Source organism: Furipterus horrens, unplaced genomic scaffold, assembly GCF_987537825.1.
Source record: "Furipterus horrens unplaced genomic scaffold, mFurHor1.1.pri manual_scaffold_9, whole genome shotgun sequence".
NCBI lineage: Eukaryota > Metazoa > Chordata > Mammalia > Chiroptera > Furipteridae > Furipterus > Furipterus horrens.
In genome coordinates this window covers 59,056,114-59,083,133 of record NW_028327179.1, presented here as the reverse complement: position 1 = coordinate 59,083,133, position 27,020 = coordinate 59,056,114, and the positions used below count along the sequence as shown (strand labels likewise).

At 37.2% G+C, this 27,020-nt stretch overlaps 1 protein-coding gene across 2 annotated transcripts in view; it reads right to left on the bottom strand.

Annotated features, from left to right (window-relative positions):
- Positions 1-27,020, bottom strand: part of SUGCT (succinyl-CoA:glutarate-CoA transferase) — a 1,282,463-nt gene that overhangs the window by 1,049,562 nt on the left and 205,881 nt on the right. For both annotated transcript variants that reach the window (XM_090286756.1, XM_090286757.1), the window contains exon 8: positions 18,189-18,332. In XM_090286756.1, coding sequence (XP_090142882.1) covers positions 18,189-18,332 — 144 coding nt within the window. The remainder of the gene's footprint in view (positions 1-18,188; positions 18,333-27,020) is intronic.

Sequence of the window (27,020 nt, the reverse complement as noted above, 5' to 3'; positions counted from 1 at the left end):
ACATGTTCCTGGAATCTAGAAGGCCAAATGCATGTGCAATGTAGTGTGCATGCATAAGAAAATCCAAGAAGGTTAATAGTTCACTTATAGTCAACCTTGATGTTCCTCACAAGCATGAAGTGAAAGCTAAGATAGAGTTGTAAACTCTGCCCCTACACATACACAATGTGTCATCAAAGGCTAGAAGATACATTGGTTCAAGCAGTTAAGTATTCTCTGCCTAATCAGCAGCTGACCACTAAGCTGAGTACAGACTTCAGTGTCTGTACAAGACAAAGGATAAAGACTTTATAGAATTCATTCAGAAAATTCACTAAACAAACAAGAGCAAACCCTTGGGTAGGAGAGATATCTAAATTCCACAGTTTCTACATTCTACATTAATTTAAAATACAGTTTTCACCCTGCCTGGATAGCTCAGTTGGTTAGAGTGCTATCCCAATATGCCAAGGTTGCAGGTTCAATTCCCGGTGAATCCATAAAAAAGTAGAACAACAAATCACTGTTTCTCTCTGTCTCTCTCTCTCCTCACATCTCCCACTCTCCCTCCCTCCACCCTCCCCTCTCTCCCCTCCTCTCTCTCTCAAATCAGTAAATTTAAAAATGAAATAAAATAAAATCCAATATTCAACAACAACAAAAATGAGACATGCGAAAAAAAAACAGAAAATTATGGCCATGAAGTGTCAGAGGGGTGGAAACCATAGTCAATAGAAACCATCTCTGAGGAAAATCAAGTATTTTATTTACTAAACAAAGACTTTAAATCAGCTACTATAAAATATGTATGAAGACCTGAAAGAACCATTGTCAACAGAATTAAAGGAAAGTGTGAGAATGACTATGAGATTGAAGTCCCAGAGGAGAGAATGAAAGAAGAATAAATATTTGAAAAAGTAATGGCCAGAAACTACCCAAATTTTTTAAAAAACAATACATATCCAAGAAGCTCAATGAATTCTAAGGAGGATACATTAAAAGTGATCCAAATATAGACAAATAAAAAACAAACTGAAAAGAGAGATTCTTTAAAGTAGCAAGAGAGAATCAACTCATCACATTCAACAGATTCTCCATAGATTAATACTTAATTTCTCATTAGAAATCATAGACTTCAGACATCAATGAAATAACATTTGAAGTGCTAGGAGGAGGGAACACTGTCAACTAAGAATTCTATACCTGGCAAAACTATCCTTTCAGAGGGCACAGTGGGCATTGAATATTTTTATATGTGAGCCACAATGAGGTAGAAGAGGCCTTTTAAACAGTAGTATCAATAACTAATAATACAAGAACATCTATCTCAAAGGAGAAGAGAATTAAATGGAAAAACAAATTTTATTGTGATTTAACTTACATATAGTTCTATTGTTAGATACTTTAAAACAATTTGGTGCTTTTAAAATGTTTCAAAAAACAGAACCATGATTTGTATTGCAGTCACCTGTATTCAATTCAACCAATAGTACAAAATAATATAAAATAATAAACTACCTAAAATATTGTGAAGTGTTCTTTAGAAGTCACTTGATTTTTTTTCACATTGTGTGTGTGTCTTAGCTTCCTGGTTGCTCATCTTAATATTATATATTAAATATTAATATCCATTTGTAGTTGCTAAATGTAAATTAATAGAACAATGGGAGGCATTAGGGAAAAACGCTAAAGAATAAAAATTGAGACTTCCTGCCAAGATGGAGGCTTAGACTGACACACTCTGTCGCCCTACACAACTAAGAAAGACTACAACTACTGCAAAACCAGAAATAACCAGAAGTTCCAGAAAATAAAACTACATTGAAGTCCAATGTATAAAGTTATAAACAAGTGGTGCTCGTCCAGACGGGTAGAAGGAGCGAAACCGGGGCAGAGAGGTCAAACTGTGCTGTCGGCGGCAGTAGCAGCAACAGTGGTGGGACTTCAAGAAACACCAGGGGAGCAGTCCCGGCTGCAGTTGAGATCTGTCAGCTCACGATTCTAACGCTGGGGAAGGCAGACCCTCATTTCCTTAGGCTATGAGGACCAGTGGGCATGGGGACGGAGGAAGAGGCTCCGGGTCTCTCAGCAAAGAGTAACAGCAGGAATCCATCTTGGACCCCGCACCCACACAAAGTGCCACAGTGTGGTGAGAAGGGTCGCCTGGTTGTGACAAGTGCTCAGGGCTCTGCACCCGATAGCATAGGAGGTGTGACAGCCCCGCCCAAGAAGGAAAGATAAAAATGGTCAGGTTGGTAGGAATAATAATTGAAAAACCAATCATGCAGCTCACCCAAAAGCAAATATGGGAATTAACCAATGAACAAATAGAAAATCTTTCTGAGGTTCAATTCAGAGCTATAGTCATAAGGCAGCTTAGAGAATTAACAAAAGATATTGAACAAGATGGGGAAGAAATGAAGGCTAGCCCTGCTAAAATAAATGAAAACACATACAAGACAAGTGGTGAGGAAATGAAAACCAGTAATCAAATCAACAAATCAAAACAAAGGGAAGGAACAAACAGTAAACCAGTGCAGAAAGAGAAAACAAAAAGTGAGAAATATGAGGAGAGGTCCAAAAACCTCTGGGATAACAATAAGCGAACAAACATTAGAATTATAAGGTTGCCAGAAGGTGAAGAAGAAGAACTAGAAATTGAAAAATTATGTGACAAAATAATGAAGCAGAACTTCCCTAATTTGGAGAAGGAAATAGACTTACAGGTCCAGAAAGCACAGAGAGTTCCAGAAAAACTGGACCCAGGGAGAACCACTCCAAGGCACATTATAATCAAAATGTCAAAAGTTAAAGATAGAGAATCTTAAAAGCAGCAAGAGAGAAGAAAAGAATCATGTACAAAGGAGTCCCAATTAGACTATCAGCTGATTTCTCAAAGGAGACTCTGCAGGCAAGAATGGACTGGCAAGAAATAGTCAAAGTAATGAAAATAAAAAACCTACAGCCATGAATACTCCTAGCCAGCAAAGCTGTCATTCAGAATAGAAGGGTAGAGAAAGTGCTTCCAGGACAAAGTAAAAGTGAAGGAGTTCGTTAGATCCAAACCACAGTTATAAGAGATGTTAAAGGGACCTGTTTAGGAGAAGGGGGATCAAAACTATGAACATTAAAATGAAAACTGTATCACAACAACAAACAACAGAAGCTAGGGAATCAAAACAAATGCAAACTAAGTAGGCAACGAGAGTGGGAAAGGAATTATAGGTATGGGGAACATATTGGGGGGAGGTCAGCAAAGAGGGGGAAGGGGGAAAAGGGAGAGAGATGATGCAGGAATTAAGAAGCATAGTAGGAGAGAATAGAGTAGACAGGAAGAGGTTGAGAAGAACTATATGCACAACCAATAGACATGAACTAAAAGTGGGGGACCACTGGAGGGAGGGGGGTCACTGGGTGGAGGGTAGCAGAGGGAAAACAACTTGGAACAACTGTAACAGCATAATCAATAAAATATATATTTTTTAAAAGAATGGAAATTGGACTAGGATTAAAAATTGGCAACAAGTTATTAAATTTTGTCAGACTGACAAGGGCCTTCAAGGCAGGAATGCACAGGGCTCCTCAAAATGGGGAGGTTCAAATGTAAACTGACAGTTCCCTGATTTCTTGAACTTTCTTATATTTTATCTTTTTTTCTTTTTTTCTTCATCTCTCAACTCCATTCTATCAACTTCCTTGGTCATAGACTGCTGTTTCCTTACCTTGCATCTTCTACTCACACTTCAGCATAATCTCAATTTTCAGCCTCCACTTCCTTCTTAGATGCACAATTGTCTTTTTTTTTCACAGATTTGGCACATTTCAGAAGTAACTTACCAATTAAGCATAGAGCCTTAGGCCCATCATACTTTAGAGGTACACAAAAAAACTTTAGTTTCTTTTAGAATCAAAAGAACGAATGCACAAAATAAATTATATTCATCTTTATATCAAAGCAATTATGTCTTAATATTTTATTTTGCCACAAAGGCAAAATTTTCTAGGGTTCAAGGAAGTCATAATTGGCCTGGAATTCCTCTGAGTCAATTCAGCCCTATATCCATCCCTATTGAAAACTGGTCCAGTCTAGCCTCATAGGTAATACCCAGATCAGAGGTAAGTGTATGAGTCTTTATTTCAAAGCCTGATTTATGGTGATAGTTGTATTACTCACTAAGTTTACTAAAAATTATTAGTCACTTGAAATAGGGTGAATGATATGGTATATAAAATATACCTCATTTAAATTATTTTTGAAATATAGAGAAAAAGAAAAGCAGAAACATAGTTGCATAAAGATAATTCTCAGATTACTATATTTGTTTGAGATTCAAAAGTTTATCCATAAAAATGTGCTATAATTGTGTTAAAATTTTATGTAACTTAAATATGACCAATATTACAAACATGGAGGGAGGATAGTGACAACAAAAATGCTAAAATATAATATATGTGAAAATAATTATAGAAGTTTGGTGCTAGAAAGACTGATTCATTGTTGTAATATTTATGAGAGCCTGGATGCAATTAAGTACAGGAAGGATATTAAAAGTTCCAATAGATATTTCTGTAAGCCACAACAGAAGAGTAAGAGCAACAGAATAATTGGAACCACATCCCAACCCACTTCCTTGTTATTTACCAATATCATCTAAGGAATATTGCTTAGATGTTGATGTTAGTCAATCTTCAGTTGACAACTTTAAACCATATTAAGACTAAAAATTATTAAAGAACTTTATGACAAGGATTAGAAGTTTATAGCCATGAAACTACAATTTGATGCCCACTAAAAACCACATCCAGGCCACTGTCATATCTTTACAATATAATGATTTTGTAGTGGTTGAGGCAATCATCTCTGAGTTGATAATTAACTACCATTCAAATCAAGTGTAATTTGTCTATTGTATACTAGACAGCTTTTAAGACGGAAAGTACAAAATTACATTTTTAACTACTGATACTGAATGTTACAATCATTCATTTGTAGTGTCACGTAACACAATCAAAATGAGTAGAAAAGTATGTTTTTTACTGCCGTATGAAATTACTGTCATTTTCCAGGCAGCTAAAGTTAAGTGTAAGTGTAATCTGCTTAGTGCAGTTAAACATTATAAAAAAGAAAATGAATACATCTTTAACAGGTGAAGTTTCCTATTATGTTGCTTGGAAAACTATCTGGAAATAGCACTTCTTGTTTACATAAAGTAAAATTTAATTATTTTGTGGTTTGACTTTTGGATATGGAATCTATAAATGTTATCTTAAACTGAGACTAAGCAAAGTTAGTCAAGATTTATATATCGGGGGGAGGGGAGAGGGAGAGAAGGGGGATAAGTAAGGGAAGGGATTAGTCAAAGAACCCGTATAAAAGACTCATGGACATGGACAACGGGGAGGGATATGATTGCGGGAGAGGGGGTGGGTTGGGTGGGGGAGAGAAATTAGGGGAAAAGGGGACAACTGTAATTGAAAAACCAAAAGAAAAAAAAGAAAAAAAAAAGAAGAAAAATAAAAATAAAATCACAATCCAAAAAAAAGATTTATATATTATGAAAAGTTATAACGATTTTTATAAAATCACTGTCAATAACCAACTTTTTAACCTCACCATGTTTATAACACTGTGAAACATTCTTTCAATAACATAATAAAATTAATACTAATCATCAGTAGGATACTTTCAATTTACAAAGAATTTTTTACACACTTCATTACATTAGATCCTTAAAACAACCCAGAATACTGAACATTTGCGGTGGTTCCCCAATGTCCATTTCCCTTCCTCTGACCAAAAACTACACCATCTTTGGGGAAATCACATCTATGTAGTCACAGACTATGATTTGTGTGGAGTTAGCCCCAATGCTAATCAGTAGCAGGAATGGCTTAAGGAAATCAGCATATTCTATCTTTCAGGCCTCATTAATCAGCTTAGCTCTGGTCATTCGATCCAGTGAACATATATGGTCTGTTTTTGGGACTTCTATGATAGAAGACCTGCTTTTTCTTCCATGGTAATTATTGAAAGATTCTAAAAATTTCCTGAGTGGTACAGTATAAAGATGTAAGATCTGCAATGAGAATTGTTACAACTTTGGCTCCTTGGAATGAAAGATAAAGAAAAAGGAAAAAACAAAAAGAAATAGAGTAGAAAATAGAAATAAAATCAAAAAAGTAAAAAAAGAACTTCCAGCCAAGATGGAGCACTATCCAGACATGCTGCATCTTCCTCCATAACTAAGAAGGAATACAACTACCTCAAAACGAGAGACACCCAAAAGTTCCAGAAAATTGAGCTGCATGGAAGTCCAACAAACAAAGATATAAAAAGGAATTACTCATCCAGAGAGGTAGGAGGGGCAGAGCTGGGTCACAGAGGACACGGTGTGGTGGCAGCAGCACAGTCACATGTTTTAAAAACTAAGGAGGGACACCTGAGGAGCACTCCCAACCCCAAACCAGACCACACAGCTCACGATTTCAGCACTGGGGAAAGTAAAGCCTCATTGTTTCTAACTGTGAAAAACGGTGGGGGGTTGGGGCGGAGGAAAAAACTGCTGGTCTCTCAGTAGAGTCTGCTTTTTTAAAGGGGCCCCATGGTCCTAGAACGTCCACAGACTCACGTACCCTAGGAACAAAAGCCAGAGCAACAATCCCATATGGGAAGTGGGAGAAGTGCCTGGAAAAGGGGTGAGTGCTGAGCAAGCAGCATTGTTGCCTGTAAGACCAGTCCAACACACACAGTGACAGAACGTGGTGAAACGGGTCGCCCATACTGATGAATACATAAGGCTCTGCCCCTTACAACATAATAGGTGTGACAGCTCTATCTAAGACACAGAGGCAAACAAACACAGGAGCCTGTTAAGATGAGAAGACAGAAAGGTATGACTCAAAAGAGAGAACAAATGAAGGGTACAGTGGGAGAACTAAGCAATGAGGAGATAGCCAATCTAATAGATGAGGTGATAGCCAACCTAACAGACATAGAGTTCAAAACACTGGTGATAAGGATGATCACAGGCTTGACAGATATGCTTAGGTACAGCAAATGCATAAGGGAAAAAGTGAAGGCTATGCTAAATAAAATAAAGAAAAATTCACACAAAACCAAAGGTGAATAGAAGGAAACTGGGGTTCAAATCAATGATTTGGAACATAATGAAGAAAAAAACAATCAACCAGAACTGAACGAGGAAACAAAAATTGAAAAAATGAGGAGATCCTTAGGAACCTCTGGGACAACTTTAAACATACCAACATCCGAATCATAGGGGTGCCAGAAGGAGAAGAGGAAGAGCAAGAAATCGAACACTTGTCTGAAAAAATAATGAAAAACTTCCCAAATTGGTGAAGGAAATAGACATACATGTCCAGGAAGCACAAAGAGTCCCAAACAAGCTAGATGACACCAAGACACATCATAATTAAAATGTCAAAGATTAAAGATAGAGAATCTTAAAAGCAACAAGAGGAAAGCAGAGAGTTACATACACAGGGGTGCCTATAAGACTATCATCTGATTTATCAAAATAAACTTTGCAGGCAAGAAGAGACTGGCAAGGAGTATTCAATGTGACGAAAAGCAAGGATCTAAAACCATGATTACTCTATCCATTTAGAATGGAAGGGCAGATGAAGTGCTTCCTAGACAAGGTAAAGCTAAAGGAGTTCATCATCACCAAGCCATTATTATATGAAATGTTAAAGAGAATTAAGAAAAAGATCAAAATCATGAACATTAAAATGACAGCAAACTCACAGCTATCAATGACCGAATCTAAAAAATATAAACAAAATCCAACTAAGCAAACCAGAATAGGAACAGAATCATAGGTATGGGGATCATTTGGAGGGTTATCAGCTGGGAGGGGGGAGGGGGAGAAATGTGGAAATGGTGCAGGTACTAAGAAGCATAATTGGTTGGTACAAAATAGACAGGGGTAATTTAAGAATAATATAGGAAAGGGTGAAGCCAAAGAATTTATATGCACAACCCATGGACGTCAACTAAGGGGGATGGAATTGCTGGAGGGAAGGGGGTCCTGGGCAGAGGAGAGCAAAGGGAATAAAATTGGGAGTACTGTAGCAACATAATCAATAAAATATACTTTTAAAAGAGAGTAAAGAAAGACAAGTTAGTTAAAGAAAAAGAGAAAAGAGATGCCCAAAGCTAGAGAGGAATACATGAGAAACAAAGAGGGAATCCAGACACAAGGAATAGGTCAGAGGCAAGAATCAGAGAAAAACAGACATTTGCTTACAGTGGGTTCAGAGAATGAGAATGTTCTTATCATTCATTGCCTTGCACTCTAGCTAGGCTTCAGCATAAATTATCTGCTCCAATGCCCTCAGAAACTCTCTAAGACTGTTTACAGCTCACTCAGATGATGTTCTGAATGCAGTAGCTATAGCATGCCTCCAAACAGACATAGTATTTGGTTGAAAAAATCATCACCTAACAGAATTTAGAGAGAGAAGCAGAAGCCTTGAGAGGTTAAAATTCAGATTAATAAGCATGAGAAAGTCCTTAATCATCCCCACTCGCCACATTATCTAACCCTGTTAGAGAGCCATGGAGAAGTATATATATCACCTACAACTCTCCTATACAACTTAGCTACCACTATTTGTAAACCTTAAATGCATATGCCACCACCCACTCCAAGCCAGCTAGCACAGAGCCAAGGATTCACAGAGTGCTCAGTTGAGTAAAGCTGGAACAAAAATCCAGTCATCCCCTTGACTTCAAATGCTATTTTTCTCAAAATTCTCTTATTTCAACAGAAACATTAGTCCATTAGGTTAAATTCCATAGTTCTCATTCTCTGGATCTAAGCATGACTAGAAAATGATTCAGAAAGGCCCACTTTATTACACTATCTCATATGGCTCTTGTCACACTGGGGGTAGGGGAGGTTTTGCCATGTGTTTCTTTGTCACTGAGTGCTCTTTTGCTTTCTCTGCCTCTTAATCTGTTTTCTACCCTGGAGATTCATCACAGAAAAGCTAAAGCATAACTGTCCCTCAGGGACAAAACTACTGCCTTACTGAAGTAGGGAAAAGACAACCAGTCAGGATATCAGAAACCAAAGTTCTTGTTGTTACACTGTTGTTCAAAAGATCAACCTCTCTTAGTCTCATTTTCCTTATAAGTAAAATGGGAATAAAAATTCCTTCACTGCCTACTTACCTACCTTAAGTGATTATTATGAGGATCATATAAAACAGAAGTGAAAATGCACAGCTCTAAAATAAGACATAACAGATTTTTACTGTTAAAAGGGAGTGAATGACAATAGGAAGGATATGAAAACAACCTAAGTGTTGGATGAGTAAATAAGGAAAATGTAATACACACACACACACACACACACACACATACACACAGTTGACACTTGAACAACATGAGGTTAGGAGCATGAACACCTCCACCCCACCACACACAAAAAGTTGAAAATCTACATATAATTTTCAACTTCGCAGTTGACCCTCAGTATCATGAACAATTGGTTCCAGGACCCAAAATGGATAACAAAATCCAAGAATGTTCAAGTCCCTTATATAAAATGGTGTAGAACAACATATACAGTCAGCCATCCACATCCATGAATTGCATATGGAGGATTGAAAATACTGTTATCAACCAAGAAGGAGGCTTAGGTAAACGTGATGCTCAAATCCTCCCAAAACCACATCAATATTACAATTAAAACTAGAGAACAAACATCATTCAGAAGCACTTGATATCTCACAGAAGTCCTACAACTTAGGATATAAAGAAGCCACATTGCAACTGACAGAGGGGTAGAGATGCAGAAGGACTGATCCACACCCAAATGTGATGAATAAAAATCAGGAGGGATATCTTCAGTGGAGGTCTCCCATCAAGATTCAAAAATTCCACATGAAACATAATACTATCTGTATCATAGGGATACCAGAAGGAGATGAAGAGGAGCAAGGGATAGAAAAACTGACTGAAAAAGCAATTACAGAAAACTTCCTGAACTTGAGGAGAGCAAAAGTCTCACAAGTACATGAAGCACAGAGGGTCACAATAAAGATGAACCCAAGGAGGCCCCCTCCAAGGCACATCGTAATTAAAATGGCAACATTCAAAGACAGAGATTCCTAAGGGCAGCAAGAGAGAAACAGAAAATACCATACAAAGGAGCTCCGATAAGGCTCTCAGCTGATTTCTCAGCAGAAACACTACAAGCCAGAAGGGAATGGCAAAAAATATTCCAAGCAATGAAAAATAAAAGCCTACAACCAAGAATACTCTACCCAGCAAGGCTCTCATTCAAAATCAAAAGTGAACTAAGGAGTCTCCAAGACAAAAGAAGGCTAAAAGAATACATCTCCGCCAAACCAACATTGCAAGACATGCTAAAGGGTCTGCTTTAAGAAGATGAAAAAAGAGAGAAAGACAGAGAGGAACACAAGTACAAAGGGGAAAAATGAAAATGAATAAGTTACCTATTGGTAATAACGTTAAATGTAAATGGATTAAATACTCCAATCAAAAGACATAGGGTAGCTGAATAAATTAGAAAGCACGCCCCACATATATGCTGCCTATAAGAGACCCACCATAGAACAAAAGATCTATACAGACTGAAAGTGAAGGGATGGAAAAAAGTATTTCAAGCAAACGGACATGAAAAAAAAAAGCTGGGATAGCAATACTTATATTAGACAGAACAGATTTCACAACAAAGACCATTAAAAAAAAACAAAGAAGGGCATTTCATAATACTTAAGGAAAAATCCATCAAAAAGATATAACCCTTGTAAACATATATGCACCCAACTTAGGAGCACCCAAATATGTAAGAAAAATTTTGAAAGACTCCAGGAAAGATATAGACAGCAACACACTCATAGTAGAGGTCTTTAACACCCCATCATCAACAATGGACAGATGTTCAAAGCAAGAAACACCAAAGATATGGAGGCTTTGAACAACACTCTAGATCAAATGGACTTAGTCGATATATACAGAACTTTTCACTCCAAAAAAGCAAAATACACATTCTTCTCAAGTGCACATGGAACATTTTCAAATAGACCACATGATAGGACACAAAACAAGCCTTAACAAATTCAAAAAAATTGAAATTATATCAAGCATCTTCTGAGATCACAATGGCTTAAAACTGGAAATCAACCTCAAGGGAAAAACTCAAAAACATTCAAACTCATGGAGAATGAATAACGAGCTATTATATAATGAATGGGTTAACAATGACATCAAGGAAGGAATCAAAAAGTTTCTGGAAACTAATGATAATGAAGACACAACAACCATAAACCTACAGGATAGAGCAAAAACAGTCCTGAGAAAATAGTTCATAGCAATGCAGGCCTATCTAAAAAAGCTAGAAGAATCTCTAATAAAAAATTGAACCCTTCAACAACAAAAACTAGAGGAAGAACAACAAGCAAAGGCCAGAGTGAGTAGAAGGAAGGAAATCATCAAGATCAGAGCAGAATTAAATGACACAGAGACTAAACTAACAATTCAAAAGATCGACAAAAGTAGGAGCTGCTTCTTTGAAAATATAAACAAAATTGACAAGCCTTTAACCAGGCTCATCAAGAAAAAAAGAGAGGACCCAAATAAATAAAATCAGAAATGAAAAAGGAGAAATCACAAATGATATCACAGAAATACAAAGGATTGTAAGAAATTATTACGAACAATTACATGGCAAGAAATTTGACAACCCAGAGGAAATCGGCAAATTTCTGGAAACATATAATCTTCCAAAACTGAGTCAAGAAGAAGCAGAAAGCATGAATAGACCAAGAGCAACTAGTGAAATTGAAGAAGTAACAAAAAAAAAAAAAAAAAAATTTCCTGCACACAAAAGCCCTGGACCAAACGGCTTCATAGGTGAATTCTACAAATCATGTAGGGAAGAAATAACAACTATGTTCCTCAGACTATTCCAAAAAATTCAAGAAAAGGGAGGACTCCCAAACTCATTCTATGAAGCCAGTATTACCCTAATTCCAAAACCAGGTCAAGACACAAAAAGAAAAAAAACTACAGGTCAATATCATTGATGAACATAGATGCTAAAATCCTCAAGAAAATATTGGCAAACCGGATTCAGCAACACATTAGAAAAGTCATACACAACGATCGAATGGGATTAATCCAAGGGATGCAAAAATTGTTTAGTATTTGCAAATCAATAAACGTAACACACCATATAAACAAAATGAAAGACAAAAATCACATGTTCATATCAATAGATGCAGGAAAAGCATTTGATAAAGTACAAACCCATTTTTGATAAAAACTCTCAGCAAAATGGGAATACAGGAAGCATACTTCAACATAATAAAGGCCTTATATGAGAAACCTGAAGCCGACATCATCCTCAATGGGCAAAAACTAAGAGCATTCCCCATGAGGTATGGAACAAGACAAGGATGTCCACTCTCTGCACTCCTATTCAACATAGTCTTAGACGTTCTAGCCACAGCAATCAGACAAGAAAGAGAAATAAAAGGCATCCAAAATGGAAAAGAGGAAGTAAAACTGTTATTATTTGCAGATGACATGATAAGGTACATAGAAAACCCTACAGACTCCACAAAAAAAGCTACTCGATATAATAAGTTAATTTGGTAAAATAGCAGGGTACAAAGTCAATATTCAGAAATAGAAGGCAATCCTGTACACCAACAATAAAATTTCAGAGATAGAAACTAAGAGAAAAATCCCATTTACCATAGCAACAAGAAAAATAAAATACCTAGGAATAAACGTAACCAAGGAGGTAAAAGACCTGTACTCAGAAAACTACATAACACTGAAGAAAGAAATTAAGGAAGATACAAATAATAAAAGCATATACCATGTTCATGGATGGGAAGAAACAACATCATTAAAATGTCCATACTACCCAAAGAAATTTATAGATTGAATGCAATCTATATTAAAATACCAATGACACTTTTCACAGACCTAGAACAAATACTTCAAAATTTATATGTAACCAAAAAAAAGCCCGAATAGCCACAGCAATCTTGAGGAAGAACACAGTAGAAGGAATCACGATACCTGATATCAAACTATACTACAAGGCCACTGTAATCAAAATAGTCTGGTATTGGCATAAGAACAGACATATAGATCAATGGAAAAGAATAAAGAGCCCAGAAATAAACCCAGATCTATATTGTCAACTAATATTTGACAAAGGAGAAAGGAACATCAAATGAAGTGAAAAGAGCCTCTTCAACAAATGGTGTTGGAAGAACTGGACAGGGACATGCAAAAAAATGAAACTAGACCACCAACTTACACCATTCACCAGAATAAACTCAAGATGGATCAAAGACTTAAATGTAAGCCATGGCACCTTAAAAGCCCTAGAAGAAAACATAGGCAGGAAAATTTCGGATATTCCATGTAGCAACATTTTCACTGATATTATCTCCTAAGGCAAGGGAAATAAAGGAAAGAATAAACAAATGGGACTACATCAAACTAAAGAGTTTCTGCTCAGCAAAAGAAAACATCAGCAAGATGAATAGGGAATCAACCATATGGAAAAATATATTTGCCAATGATACCTCAGACAAGAAATTGATCTCCAAAATATATAAAGAACTTACACAACTCAACACAAAGAAGACAGACAACCCAATTAAAAAATAGGCAAAGAATTTGAAAAATCACTTCTCCAAAGAGGACATACAGAAGGTCCATAGATATATGAAAGAATGCTCAACATCTCCAGTCATCAGAGAGATGCAAATAAAAACCACAATGAGATATCACCTCAAAGCAGTCAGAATGGCCATCATCAATAAATCAACAAACAAATTCTGCTGGTGAGGGTGCAGAGAAATGGGAACCCTCGTTCATTGCTGGTGGGAATGCAGACTGGTGCAGCAACTATGAAAAACAGTTTGGAATTTCCTCAAAAAACTAAAAATGGAACTGCATTTTGAACAGTAATTCCATTGCTAAGATTATATCCTAAAAATCCTGAAACACCAATTCAAAAGAACCTATGCAGCCCTATGTTCATAGCAGCACTATTTACAGTAGTCAAGTGCTGGAAACAACCTAAGTGCCCATCTGTAGGTGAGTGGATCAAAAAACTGTGGTATATTTACACAATGGAGTACTATGTAGCAGAAAGAAAGAAGGAACTTCTACCATTTCCAACAACATGAATGGAACTAGAGAGAATTATGCTTAGCGAAATAAGCCAGGCAACGAGAGAAAAATACATTATGCTATCAAGTACTACAGGAAAATAATGAACAACGCAAACAAATGAGCAAAATTGAACCAGAGATATGTAAACAAGGAATAAACTAACAGTAACAAGGGGGGAGACGGGAGAGAGAGAAGAGTGTAAGAAGGGGAAGGGTCTAGTCATAGAACACGTATGAATGACCCACGGACATGGACAACTGGGTGGGGACTGACTGTGGAAGAAGGGAAGGCAGGGTGCAGGGAAGCAAGAGGGCCACAGAAGTGGGACAACTGTAATGGAAAAACAAACAAAAAATTTTTAGTGGGGCTATAAATGAAAATGTAAGTTCAGTGAATATTAGAAGGACAAGGATTTTCCTTCACACTGTATATTTTTCTCCCTATCTCATCCTCCAGAATTTGGCATTCTAAGGAAGTAAGTAATGACATGTTTCTTTGAATAAAACTAATAAGACTAGTTGTTAATAGAGGGTTTTTTTTACTAAGACTTTGAATGGAATGTCATACCTAAAGGAGACATGCTTGGGCTCTGGTTGTTACCAAAAAGCCCTGAGGAACTGGGAGTGACTTTCAAAGGTAATAAAAGCCCATGAGATAAAAGGCCTGGTACCTCGGTTGGTTGTGCGGTCCACGGCAATCTTTACAGGAAAGGAATGAAGGTTGTTTCCCTTAAAGATGGCTAGAAGAAACGTTAAGGTACAATGGAAAATCAGAAGGACTTGGAAAAGACAGGTGTTTACAGGCAAGGGTGAATGCCAGGTATGTGGCTCAGCTTCTGTGCCCTGAAGGGCAGACTGAAGGTCATCCTAAATGTTCCTTGCATAAGTTCCAGCAAAGCAGACTTAAAGATCATAAGTGATCATTCGCTGCTCTTGTTGTCTTTATGCAAATGAACAGGATAAATTTAAAATGGACTGAATGCAGTCCCTTTAATGACAAGGAGGGTAATCTTAGGGAGAAAAATTGTGATTCAAGGAAAATCACAATGCTCAGTGGTAGACTATAAAGTAGTACAGCTAACCATCTTTAAAGTTTCTTTTCATTTAAAATATGTTTTCATTTGAAAGTTAAACCATGTCTGTGGTATCAGAGATGTTTAATTTACAGGCAAGAAGAATGTCAAATGCCTTGCAACTGGATGTCTTTCCAATAAGACAGTCTTACAGATTTAGAAATTTGTTTGTGGGTTGTGTTACATAAATTAACATGTGTTTTCTGTTTTCAAAGGGCATAAACCTAAGATCTCACTACCTGAGTTATTGTCTGTACATACAGGCCTTACTTAATCCTGTCTGCATTGCTGTCTCCTCAGACTCAATGGTATGGCTGAACTAAATGGCTGGGTTGGTGAAGTATGAGGTGGTCTGTGGGCTTCACTTTAAAACTGGTTTCTCTTGAGAGATCCAAGATGGCGGAGGAGTAAGTGGAAGCTACACTAACCTCCTCCCAGGACCAGTCTGGATTTACAACTTAATTTTGGAGAAATCATCTGGAATAACCAACGGAACACTAGCTGGAAAGAAGTCTTATAACCACGGAGAGACAGAAAAGGCCGCTACATCACAACGTGACCGAACACAACAAGGATGCCAGCCTGCTAAACCAAGCACGCTGTTGTCCGGAGACAGCCAACTGACCTGGAGTCTGCATGATCCTTCCCCATGTGGGAAGGCCACCCTCCCCTCCACACCCCCACTCTTATTAGGGATTTCTGGACCCAAGGGTAGGTAGGACGACGACCATGTCCAGCTTGAAGCAGCTAGAGGAGCTTGAGACCTTCGCCCATTGTCCTTTACAAGATTACAAAGGGTCTTAATATCTGAGAGGGAGGGATAGTTATTTTTTACGAACCATGGGTATGGACTTGGGGGGGATGCTGGTGGAGGGAGATACTGGGTGGAGGGGAGTAAAGGGGAAAAAATTGGAACTACTGTAACAGCATAATCAATAAAATATACTTTAAAAAAAAAAAAAAACTGGTTTCTCTTTTCTATCCTAATGGTTTGGACAGAAAGTTCTAGGGGTCTGAGAGGGGGCAAAACCTAAAATATTTCCCTCAGCCCAAACTAAGTATAATAGGCAAAAGGGTTTTGGATGGCTGAGATGTGCCTGGCAAACCTTCCTCCAGAGAATCCCTTTTATTCCCTAATGTGGGACATTAAAAAATTAATACCTGCCTTTTGTCATCTAGTGGTTATGGATTGAATGATGTCTTTTAATTCTGTTGTCAAATCTGTTGCTCACAGAATAGAACAAGGATGCCAGCCTATCAAATGAAGCAAGCCATTGTCCGCAGACAGCCATTTGACCTGGAGCCTGCACAATCCTTCACCATGTGGGAAGGCCACACTCCCCTCCAGACCCCTATTCTTATTAGGGATTTCTGGACCCAAGGGTAGGTAGGATGACGACCATGTCCAGCTTGAAGCAGCTAGAGGAGCTCGAGACCTTCGCCCATTGTCCCTTATAAGATTATAAAGGGTGTTAAGTCTGAGAGGGAGGGATTAGTTTTTATTGTTAAAATAATTAATTAATTTTTTTTAAAGAAGAAGGATATATGAAACGGTGAAGCAGTAAAGATTGTATGTACGACCCATGGGCATGGACTTAGGGGTGCATTGCTGGGGGAGGGGGGTGCTTGGCAAAGGGGAGCAAAGGCGAAAAATTGTAACAATATAATCAATAAAATATACTTAAAAAAAAAAAAAAGAATGAACTTCCACCCTCTATGGTACAGCAACTGGGTCCACTCCAGTAAAAAGATGCAAAATGTTCATTTGAGAGGGAGTTAACCCTTTTATTTCATTAGTTTACTAGTTAACATAACTGATAACTATCAAAACCAGGGGTGCTTAATCTGGAAAGAATTCTGAGAATTAATTAACTTTAATAGAAAATATTATATATATATATAAAACATCATATCATATATATATATGTATATATATATAATATATATGTCTTTATTTTCATCAGGTTCTAAATAAAATTTATCATTTTCTTCTATTATGAATGTAGGCAACAAACCAACCAATCACCAATAAAGATTATACATGTTTTCATACATATTATAGTTATTGCATCTATCCTAAATATTGACTATGATCAACACCTCAAAATTATAAGTTATTGGACCTAATGATAGATCATATGGTTTAACGTGTTCCAAAAAAATCATATATGGTATAACACAAAATTGTTTCTTTCACTGAAATAGCTATATTTATATATAATTAGCTTCTTTTGTAATCTTAAATATATTGTTTAATGCATTTAAAAATATAGTTCTGAGGAAAGGTCAAAAGATTTCACCTTCTGGCAAAGAGTAGATAGCACAAAAAAAGGTGAAGAAAACATTGGTCAAAAGAAGTTACGGTATTCCCTCACTTATCGCAGGTATTATGTTCTAGACCCCCCTGCGAAGTAGAAAGTTTACATTTATTCTACAGTCTTAAACCTACTTAACTTTAACAACATACATATACAGTACCGCAAAATCCCGCGATATAGCAAAAAATCCGCAATAAATAATTAAGTATAATATTTTTAAAAATCCCGCGATACAGTGAGGCCACGATAAGTGAACCGCGATATAGTGAGGGAATACTGTATAGAACTCATGTGACAATAAAATAGAAACACCTGCATTCTTTTAATAGATCTATTCTATTAAATACTGTCTTTAAAATCTAATCCAAGCTCTGACTGGTTTGACTCAATGGGTAGGATGTCATCTCACAAAGCTAAAATCTAGCTCAACAATAATGGCTGCATACAAAAACAACCTTTGTAGTACATCTATCTTAATATAAAAACAATTAAATACACAAAAACAAAACATTTTCTTTTTGTCTTTTTTTTTTCACTTTTTCAAACATGACAATTGAAAGTAACATAAAAGAGTATAATGCAGGTAAATGCTTTTAACCCAAAATGTTATTTGAATTGGTACCTGAGATGATAGTAGGTTACAGTCAATGAATAGTCCTTTTCCAGTTTTATATCTTTGTATCAATCCAGCCATAATGGCTCCATATGCATACAAGCCAGTGGCAAGATCAGTCATGGCCACTCCTGGACGAACTGGATCTCCATCCTGATTTAGGAGTTAGGTTGAGAAAAACAGAGAAAACTTAGAATTAATACCATCATATGATTTCTCAGATATTCAAAGGTCAAACAGAAGAACAAACTGAATATAACATGTACAAAAACAAACTAAAGAAATACCACAAACTACTACTATGGGTATCTGTTGGTGGTGAGAAAACATTTATATTTACTGTATATCCAATGAATTTTTCACCCTATACCCTACCAACCAAACTAAACCAAACCAAATGAAATAAAATATTTTTAAACATGTCCGGAGTTCTTTTTAATATATTTTACCTTGTTTACACGAAAAGAGAAAATAACTGAATCTGAACTTAAATGAGTCAATCTGTTGAAAAGGAAAAAGTTAAAATAGTACAAGGGTGGACCCAAAATAAGAATTTATTTATAAAAACTTCTGTACTTCTCATTTTTACATGTTTAAACATCAGTCACCTTCAAAGTACTCTCCATTTGTTGCAATACACCTATTGAGATATTTTTTCCCACTGCTCAAAAACAGTTTTTGAAGTCGTTGATCTTGATGCCTTTTAGTACTCCTGTCATTTTTGTTTCACCTCTTCCACATCAGCAAAACATTTCCCTTTGAGGACTTTTTTCATCCAGGGAAACAAAAAACAAAAGCAAAAAAACTTTGCTCAGGGCAAGATTAAAGCATGGGAGGTGATGCCATTTTTGTTTTAAAATTGCTGAACACTCAGCACTTGTGGGAAGGTGAGCTCATAAATCTCCCATGATGAAATGGGTACACGTATTTAAAGAATCTTTTTTAAAAATTCACTGAAGCTGAACACAGCATCAAATAACAGTGCCAGAGGATACACCAATACAGAAGGGTTCCAAGAACACTCAGCTAGTCGAAGAAGCCTGTACTACAAGGGGCCCACCCTCTAGAAGATAATTCTCATTTTTAGGGGATGCCCCCTTATATTTGTTTTTCTATGATGGATAGAAGGCTCTCCCAGGGGAAAAAACAGATATAATTTACTTATAAGCATGGAAATAACTGGCAAATATATTAATAGTATTTGATTTAATAAAAAGACCTGAACCCCAGATGACAATGGATTAGGTGGAAGCTACACTCATATGTTCCCAGGAGATTATAGAAAAATTATCCTCAATAAACAACTGAGCTAGCTGAAGAGAAGCCTTATAACCAAGGACTTATGTTAGAAAACACATTGATAATGATAGGAAGTACAGAGGCATGAAAGGGCTGGCTGGGCTCCCATGAGCAGCAACTGAAGAGCCAGAGACATATCTCAGCTGTGAGGGGGTTCCCCCTGAGAAGTGCGGGGTCTAAACACCAAGCCAGATCACCCAGCCTAGAGAACCAGAATGGGGAAAGATTCCCACATAATTTCTGTCTAAGCAAAGCAGTGAGATTTCTGTCCACCAGAGAAAAATGGCTACAGATGCAGCCACACTCTTAAAAAGCTAATGCACTGAGTGTTGTTTGCAGCCACTTATCTGGACTCCAGTAGAGAGAGAAAAGAGTAGACTAAAGCCACATTAAAAGAGACTGGGATTGGTGACTCTGGGGAGATAGCTGAAGAGTCAACCACCAGGATGCCAGTGCCCAGTCGTGCTCCCATGCTGCAGAAGACATCTTTCTTGGGCAGAGCACTCCTCTCCATGAGACATCATCATGGGGAAAAGCAAGAGCCCCCCCCCACACACAAAGGGATCCATCTTGCCACACCATGTGGAGAAAAGCTCTGCTGGGGAGTACACCTGGAGGCTCTTCAGTGACTAAGCCTAACAGGCAGCCTCCAGGCAAAGGAATATAGAGGTGCTTTGAGACTTTTGCTGAACCGCCCCCAGGATCAGTGCTCATAAAAGCCAGCCTTGCTGCGCAACTTGGTCCTTTCCATGTGCACCGAGGCTCAGCAAAGGGACCAAGCTGTGGATCACTGATATATCCAAACAGGATGTCCAGGGCCAATCACAGGCATCATTCGACATAGGTCTGAACCATAGTCATGTGAATCTACCTAATACATAAAAAGGAAGCAGCCAAGGGACTCCTGAGGGCCCGCGTGGAGGACTGGGAGTCCCCGTGCCCTTGCTCCCCATTCCCTTTGCTCCTGTGGGCCCTTGAGTCAGCCCAGGAGTTGCCTCTCCCCTCCACCCTCTTCACCCTTTTCCCTTCAATAAACCCATTGCCTACTCAAAAAAAAAAAAAAAAAAAGAAAAAGAAAATAAAAAAAGAAAGAAAGAAAGAAAAGAAAGAAGCCAAAATAGGGAGACCAAGAAACCCCAAAGGAAAGAATAAGAGAATTCTCCAGAAGAGCTAAATGAAATGAAGGCAAGCAATTTATCAAATATAGAGTTTAAAGTAATGATTGTAAGGATTTCAAACAGGATGAAAAACATACAAACCATAAAAATGATGTCAGAAATAAAGAATGCGATATCTGAAATAAGTAATACACTGGAAGAAATACAGTAGGTTAGATGAAGCAGTGGATCAAATCAGCAGTTTGGAAGACGGCGTAGAAATGAACATCCAATCACAGCAACAAAAAGAATAAAGGATAGTTTAAGGGACTTTTAAAAAAATATGGAGTGTAACAACATCTGCATCATAGAGGTACTACAAGAAGAAAAGAGAGAGCAAGGGATCAAGGACCATTATTTGGCCATTACTAGGTAATTATTTGAAGAAATGATAACCAAATACTTCCCTAACCTGCTGAAGTGAAAAGACATACAAGTCTGGTCAGCGTACGCAGAGACTCCAAAAAAAAGATGGACCCTAAGAGGCCCACACCATGACACATCAAAATTAAATTGGCAAATCTTAAAGACAAGAACAGAAATATAAAGCCAAAAGACAAAGGCAGCAATCCTGAGAAGGAAGAACAAAGTTGGAAGAATCATGCAAATATCAAACTATACCATAAGGCCATAATAATCAAAACATCATGGTACTGCATAAAAAACAGACATATATATCAATGGAACAGAATAGAGCGTCCAGAAATAAACCCACACCTTTATAGTCCGTTAATATTCAACACAGGATGCAAGCACATACAATGGGCTAAAGACAGTTTATTCAATAAATAATGTTGGGAAAATTGGACAAATACATGCAGAAAAATGATATGAGACCACCTTCTTACACCACACTCAAGAATAAATTTAAAATGGATTAAAAACTTACATCTTAGATGGGAAACCATAAAAATCCTGAAGAAAACATAGACAGTAAAATCTCAAAGATTGCTTGTACAATATTTTATCTGATATATTTCCTCAGGCAAGGGAAATAAAAGAAAAATAAACAAATGGAACTACATGAAACTAAAAAGGTTTTGCACAGCAAAAAAAGCTATCAACATTATAAAAAGACAACCCATGGAAAGGTAGAACATATTCAGTGATACAGACAATAAGGAGTTAATATCCAAAACTTATAAAGAACTTACAAAGCTCACCAAAAAAAAAAAAAAATCCAATTAAAAAATGGGCAGAGGACCTAAATAGACATTTCTCCAAACAGGACATACAGATGACAGACAGATGAAAAGGTGCTCAACATCACTAATCATCTGAGAAATGCAAGTTAAAACCATAATGAGATATCATCTCACATCTATCAGAATGGCTATCATCAATATCAACAGACAACAAGTGCTGGTGAGGATGTGGAGAAAAGGGAACCCTCTTGCACTGATAGGAGTGAAGACTGATGCAGCCACTGTGGAAGATAGTATGAAGATACTTTAAAAATTTTTTAAAAATTGTCTTTTGACCCAGTAATCCCACTTCTGGGAATGTATCCAAAGAAACCCAAAACACGAATTCAAAAGAACATAAGAAACCTTATGCTCACTGAAGTAACTGGTTGGATTTTTTTAAAGTATATTTTATTGATTATGTTGTTATAGTAGTCCCAATTTTTTCCCCCATTGCTCCCCTTCACCCATTACCCCTCTTCCCTCTAGTAATCCCACCCCCCTTCGTCCATGTCGATCGGTCATGCATATAAGTTCTTTGGCTTCACCCTTCCCCATATTATTTTTAACTTCCCCCTGTCTATTTTGTACTAATCAATTATGCTTCTTAATCCCTGCACCATATACCCATTTCTCCAACTCCCCCCTCCCAGCTGATAACCCTCCAAATGATCCCCATACCTATGATTCTGTTCCTATTCTGGTTTGCTTAGTTGGATTTTGTTTTTATTTTTTAGATTCAGTTGTTGATAGTTGTGAGTTTGTTGTCATTTTAGTGTTCATAGTTTTGATCTTTTTCTTAAGTAAGTCCCTTTCACATTTCATATAATAATGGCTTGGTGATGATGAACTCCTTTAGCGTCACCTTGTCTTAGAAGCACTTCATTTGCCCTTCCATTCTAAATGATAGCTTTGCTGGATAGAATAATCCTTGTTGCAGGCTGCTTTTCATCACATTGAATACTGCTTGTCAGTTCCTTCTTGCCTGCAAAGTGTCCTTATTGAAATCTGCTGATAGTCCTATAGGCAGCCCCCTCTAGGTAAACCTCTGCCTCTCTCTTGCTGCCCCCAGGACTCTCTATCTTTCACCTTTGGCATCTCAATCATGATGCGTCATGGTCTGTTCCCCTCTAGGTCCAGCTCGCCTGGGATCCTCCATGCTTCCCAGGCCTGTATGTCCATTTCCTTCACAAAATATGGGAACTTTTCCTCATTTTTCTCAATTCTTGCTTCCTCATTCTGCACTGGTTGACTTTTTTTCCTTATGTGCCAAATCATTGACTTGAACCCTGGTTTTCTTTCTTTCACCATTGGTTTAGTGTGGATTTTCCTTTGTTTCACTTAGCATAGCCTTCACTTCTTCTCTTCTGCATTTGCTGTACTCAAGGATATCTGTTAAGCCTGTGAGCATCTTTATCACCAGTGTTTTGAATTCTGCACCTGATAGGTTGTCTATCTCCTCATCTGTGAGTTTGGCTATCTCCTCATCGCTTAGTTCTCCCACTGGAACCTTGATCCATTTCCCCTTTGGGGCCATACTTCTCTGTCTCTTCATTCTGACAGGCTCCTGTGTTTGTTTGCTTCCACGTCCCAGGTAGAGCTGTTGCTCCTGTTACATTGTAAGGGGCAGAGCCTTAGGGATTCATCATACAGGGCAAGCTGTTTCACCATGTTGTGGCGCTGTATGCGGGGGAAGGGTCCGAGAGGGAACAATGCCGCCTGCCCAGCACTCGCCCCTTTTCCAGACACCTCACCGACCTCTGCACTGGACTGGCGCCCCTCTCTCTGCTGCCCTGGCTATCGTTCCCAGAGTGGGTGGGTCTGCGGATATTCTAGGACCGTGGGGGTCCTTTAAACAAGTGGACTCTGCTGAGAGACTGGCAGTTTCTTCCTCCACCCCAACCCCCACTGGTCTGCACAGTCAGAAGCAATGAGGCTTGATTTTCCCCAGTGCTGGGACCATGAGCTGCAAGTTCCAGTGAGGAGCTGGAAACACTCCCCAAGTGTCCCTCCTAACTTTTTAAAACATGTGACTGTGCTTTATTTCAGTCTGCTGCTGCTGCTGTTGCTGCTGCCACCACAACACTGTGTCCTCTCCGCCCTGGCTCCACCCCTTCTACCAGTCTGAATGGGTTTTTCTTCTTTATACCTTTGTTTGCTGGACTTCCATGCAGTTTGATTTTCTGGAACTTCTGGTTGTTTCTAGTTTTTAGGTAGTTATATTCCTTCTTAGTTGTGAAGGGAGATGCAGTGTGTCAGTCTATGCCTCCATCTTGGCCGGAAGTCCAACTGGTTGGATTTTTATGCAACAATAAACTTTCAAAAATTAAACTAAGAAAAAAATACTATATAAAATTGCATTTAAAAAATTAAAGAGCTAGTAATAAATTTAACCAGGAATTTAAAAGACTTGTACTCAGGAAATTATATAATACTGAAGAAAGTAAATCATATACCACATACATTGATAAGAATTAGCACCAAATAAAATGCTCATACTTCCCAAAGCACTCTATAAATTCAGTGCAATTCCTATCAAAATACCAGTGGTATATATCACAGAACTACAACAAATAATCCACAAATTTATATGAAACCACAAAAGACCCCAAATAACTTCAGAAATATTGAGAAAGAACAAAGTTGAAGGTATCATCCTCTGATATCAAACTATACTACAAGTCCATAGTAATCAAAATGGCCTGGTACTGGCATTAAGAACAGACATATAGATATATAAAACAGAATAGATAGCCCAGAAATAAGCCCATGCCTATGTGGTCAATTAATATTTTCAAAGGGGGCAAGAATATACAATGGGGTAAAGAAAGTCTATTGAATAAGTGGTGCTAGAAAAAATGAAGAGATACATGCAAAAAAATGAAAATAAACTATTTTTTACACCATATACAGAATAAACTAAAAATGAATTTAAGACATAAACATAAGAACAAAAAAACATAAAACTCATGTAAGAAAACATAAGCACTAAAACCTACGAAAATTCTCTTAATATTTTTCATATATAACTTTTCAGGCAAGGAAAACAAAATAAAAAGCAAACAAGTGGGACAACATCAAACTAAAGAGTTTTGCACAACAAAGCACCCATCAACAAATCAAAAAGAAAATCAACATAATAAGAGAACATATTCACCTATGATCCATTGAATAAGATGTTAATATCCAAAATTTATAAATAACTCAGATAATTAAACATCAAAAACAAACAATAAAATTAAGAAATGGGCAGAACCAGAATAGACACTTCTCAAGAGAACATACAGATGGCAAAAGACATATGAAAAGAATGGATAAGAAAGCATGACCCACATATATGCTGTCCACAAGAGACCCACCGTAGAACATATGATCTACACAGCTGAAAGTGAAGGGATGAGAAAAAATATTTCAAGCAAATGGACATTTAAAAAAAACCTACGGTAGCAATATTATATCAGACAAAACAGATTTCACAGCAAAGACAATAAAAACAGACAAAGAAAAAAATTTTATATTAAAGAAAAATATCCATCAAGAAGATATAACCCTTGTAAACATATATGCATCCAACATAGGAGTACCCAAATATGTAAGAAAAATTTTGAAAGACTCCGGGAAAGATACAGACAGCAACACATTCATAGTAGGGGTCCTTTACAGTCCATTGTCAACAATGGACAGATGTTCGAAACAAAGAAACACCAAAGATATTGAGGCATTGAACAACACTCTAGATCAAATGGACTTAGTCGATACATATAACTTTTCATCCCAAAGAAGCAAAATATACATTCTTCTCAAGTGCACATGGAACATTTTCAAAGATAGACCACATGGTAGGACACAAAACAGGCCTCAACAAATTCAAGAAAATTGAAATTATATCAAGCATCTTCTCAGATCACAATGCCCTGAAACTAGAAATCAATCTCAAGGAAAAAACTGAAAAACATTCAAACCCATGGAGAATGAATAACGAGTTATTAAATATTGAATGGGTTAACAATGACATCAAGGAAGGAATCAAAAAGTTTCTGGAAACTAATGATTATAAACACACAACAACCCAAAACCTAAGGGATACAGCGAAAGCAGTCCTGAGAGGATAGTTCATAGCAATACAGGCCTACCTAAAAAAGTTAGAAGAATCTATAATAAAAAATTGAACCCTACAACAACAAGAACTAGAGGAAGAACAAGCAAAGCCCAGAGCAGGTAGAAGGAAGGAAATGATCAAGATCAGAGCAGAATTAAATGACATAGAGACCAAACTAACAATTCAAGAGATCAACAAAAGTAGGAGCTGGTTCTTTGAAAACATAAACAAAACTGACAAACAATTAACCACACTAATCAAGAAAAAAAGAGAGAGGACCCAAATAAATAAAATCAGAAATGAAAAAAGAGAAATCACAACCGATACCACAGAAATACAAAGGATTGTAAGAAATTATTATGAACAATTACATGGCAAGAAATTTGACAACCCAGAGGAAATAGACAAATTCCTGGAAACATACAGTCTTCCAAAACTGAATCAAGAAGAAGCAGAAAGCATGAATAGACCAATAACAACTAGTGTAATTGAAGCAGAAATCAAAAAACTCCCAGCACACAAAAGCCCTGGACCAAATGGCTTCACAGGTGAATTCTATAAAACATTTAGGAAAGAACTAATTCCTCTCCTTCTGAGATTTTTTGAAAAAATCAAAGAAGAAAGAAGACTCCCAAACTCGTTCTATGAAGCTAGTATTACTCTAATTCCAAACCCAGGTCAAGACACAAAAAGAAAGAAAACTACAAGCCAATATCGCTGATGAAGATAGATGCTAGATTCCTCAACAAAATATTGGCAAACCGGATCCAGCAACACATTAGAAAGATCATACACCACAATCAAGTGGGATTCACCCCAGGAATGCGAGGATGGTTTAATATTCACAAATCAATAAACGTAATACACCACATAAACAAAATAAAAGAAAAAATACCACATCATCATATCAATAGATGCAGTAAAAGCATTTGCTAAAGTACAACACCTATTTATGATGAAAACTCTCAGCAAAATGAAAATACAGGAAGCATACTTCAACATAATAAAGGCCTTATATGAGAAACTTGAAGCCGACATCATTTTCAATGAGGAAAACTGAGAGCATTCCCCATGAGGTAAGGAACAAGACAAAAATGTCCAC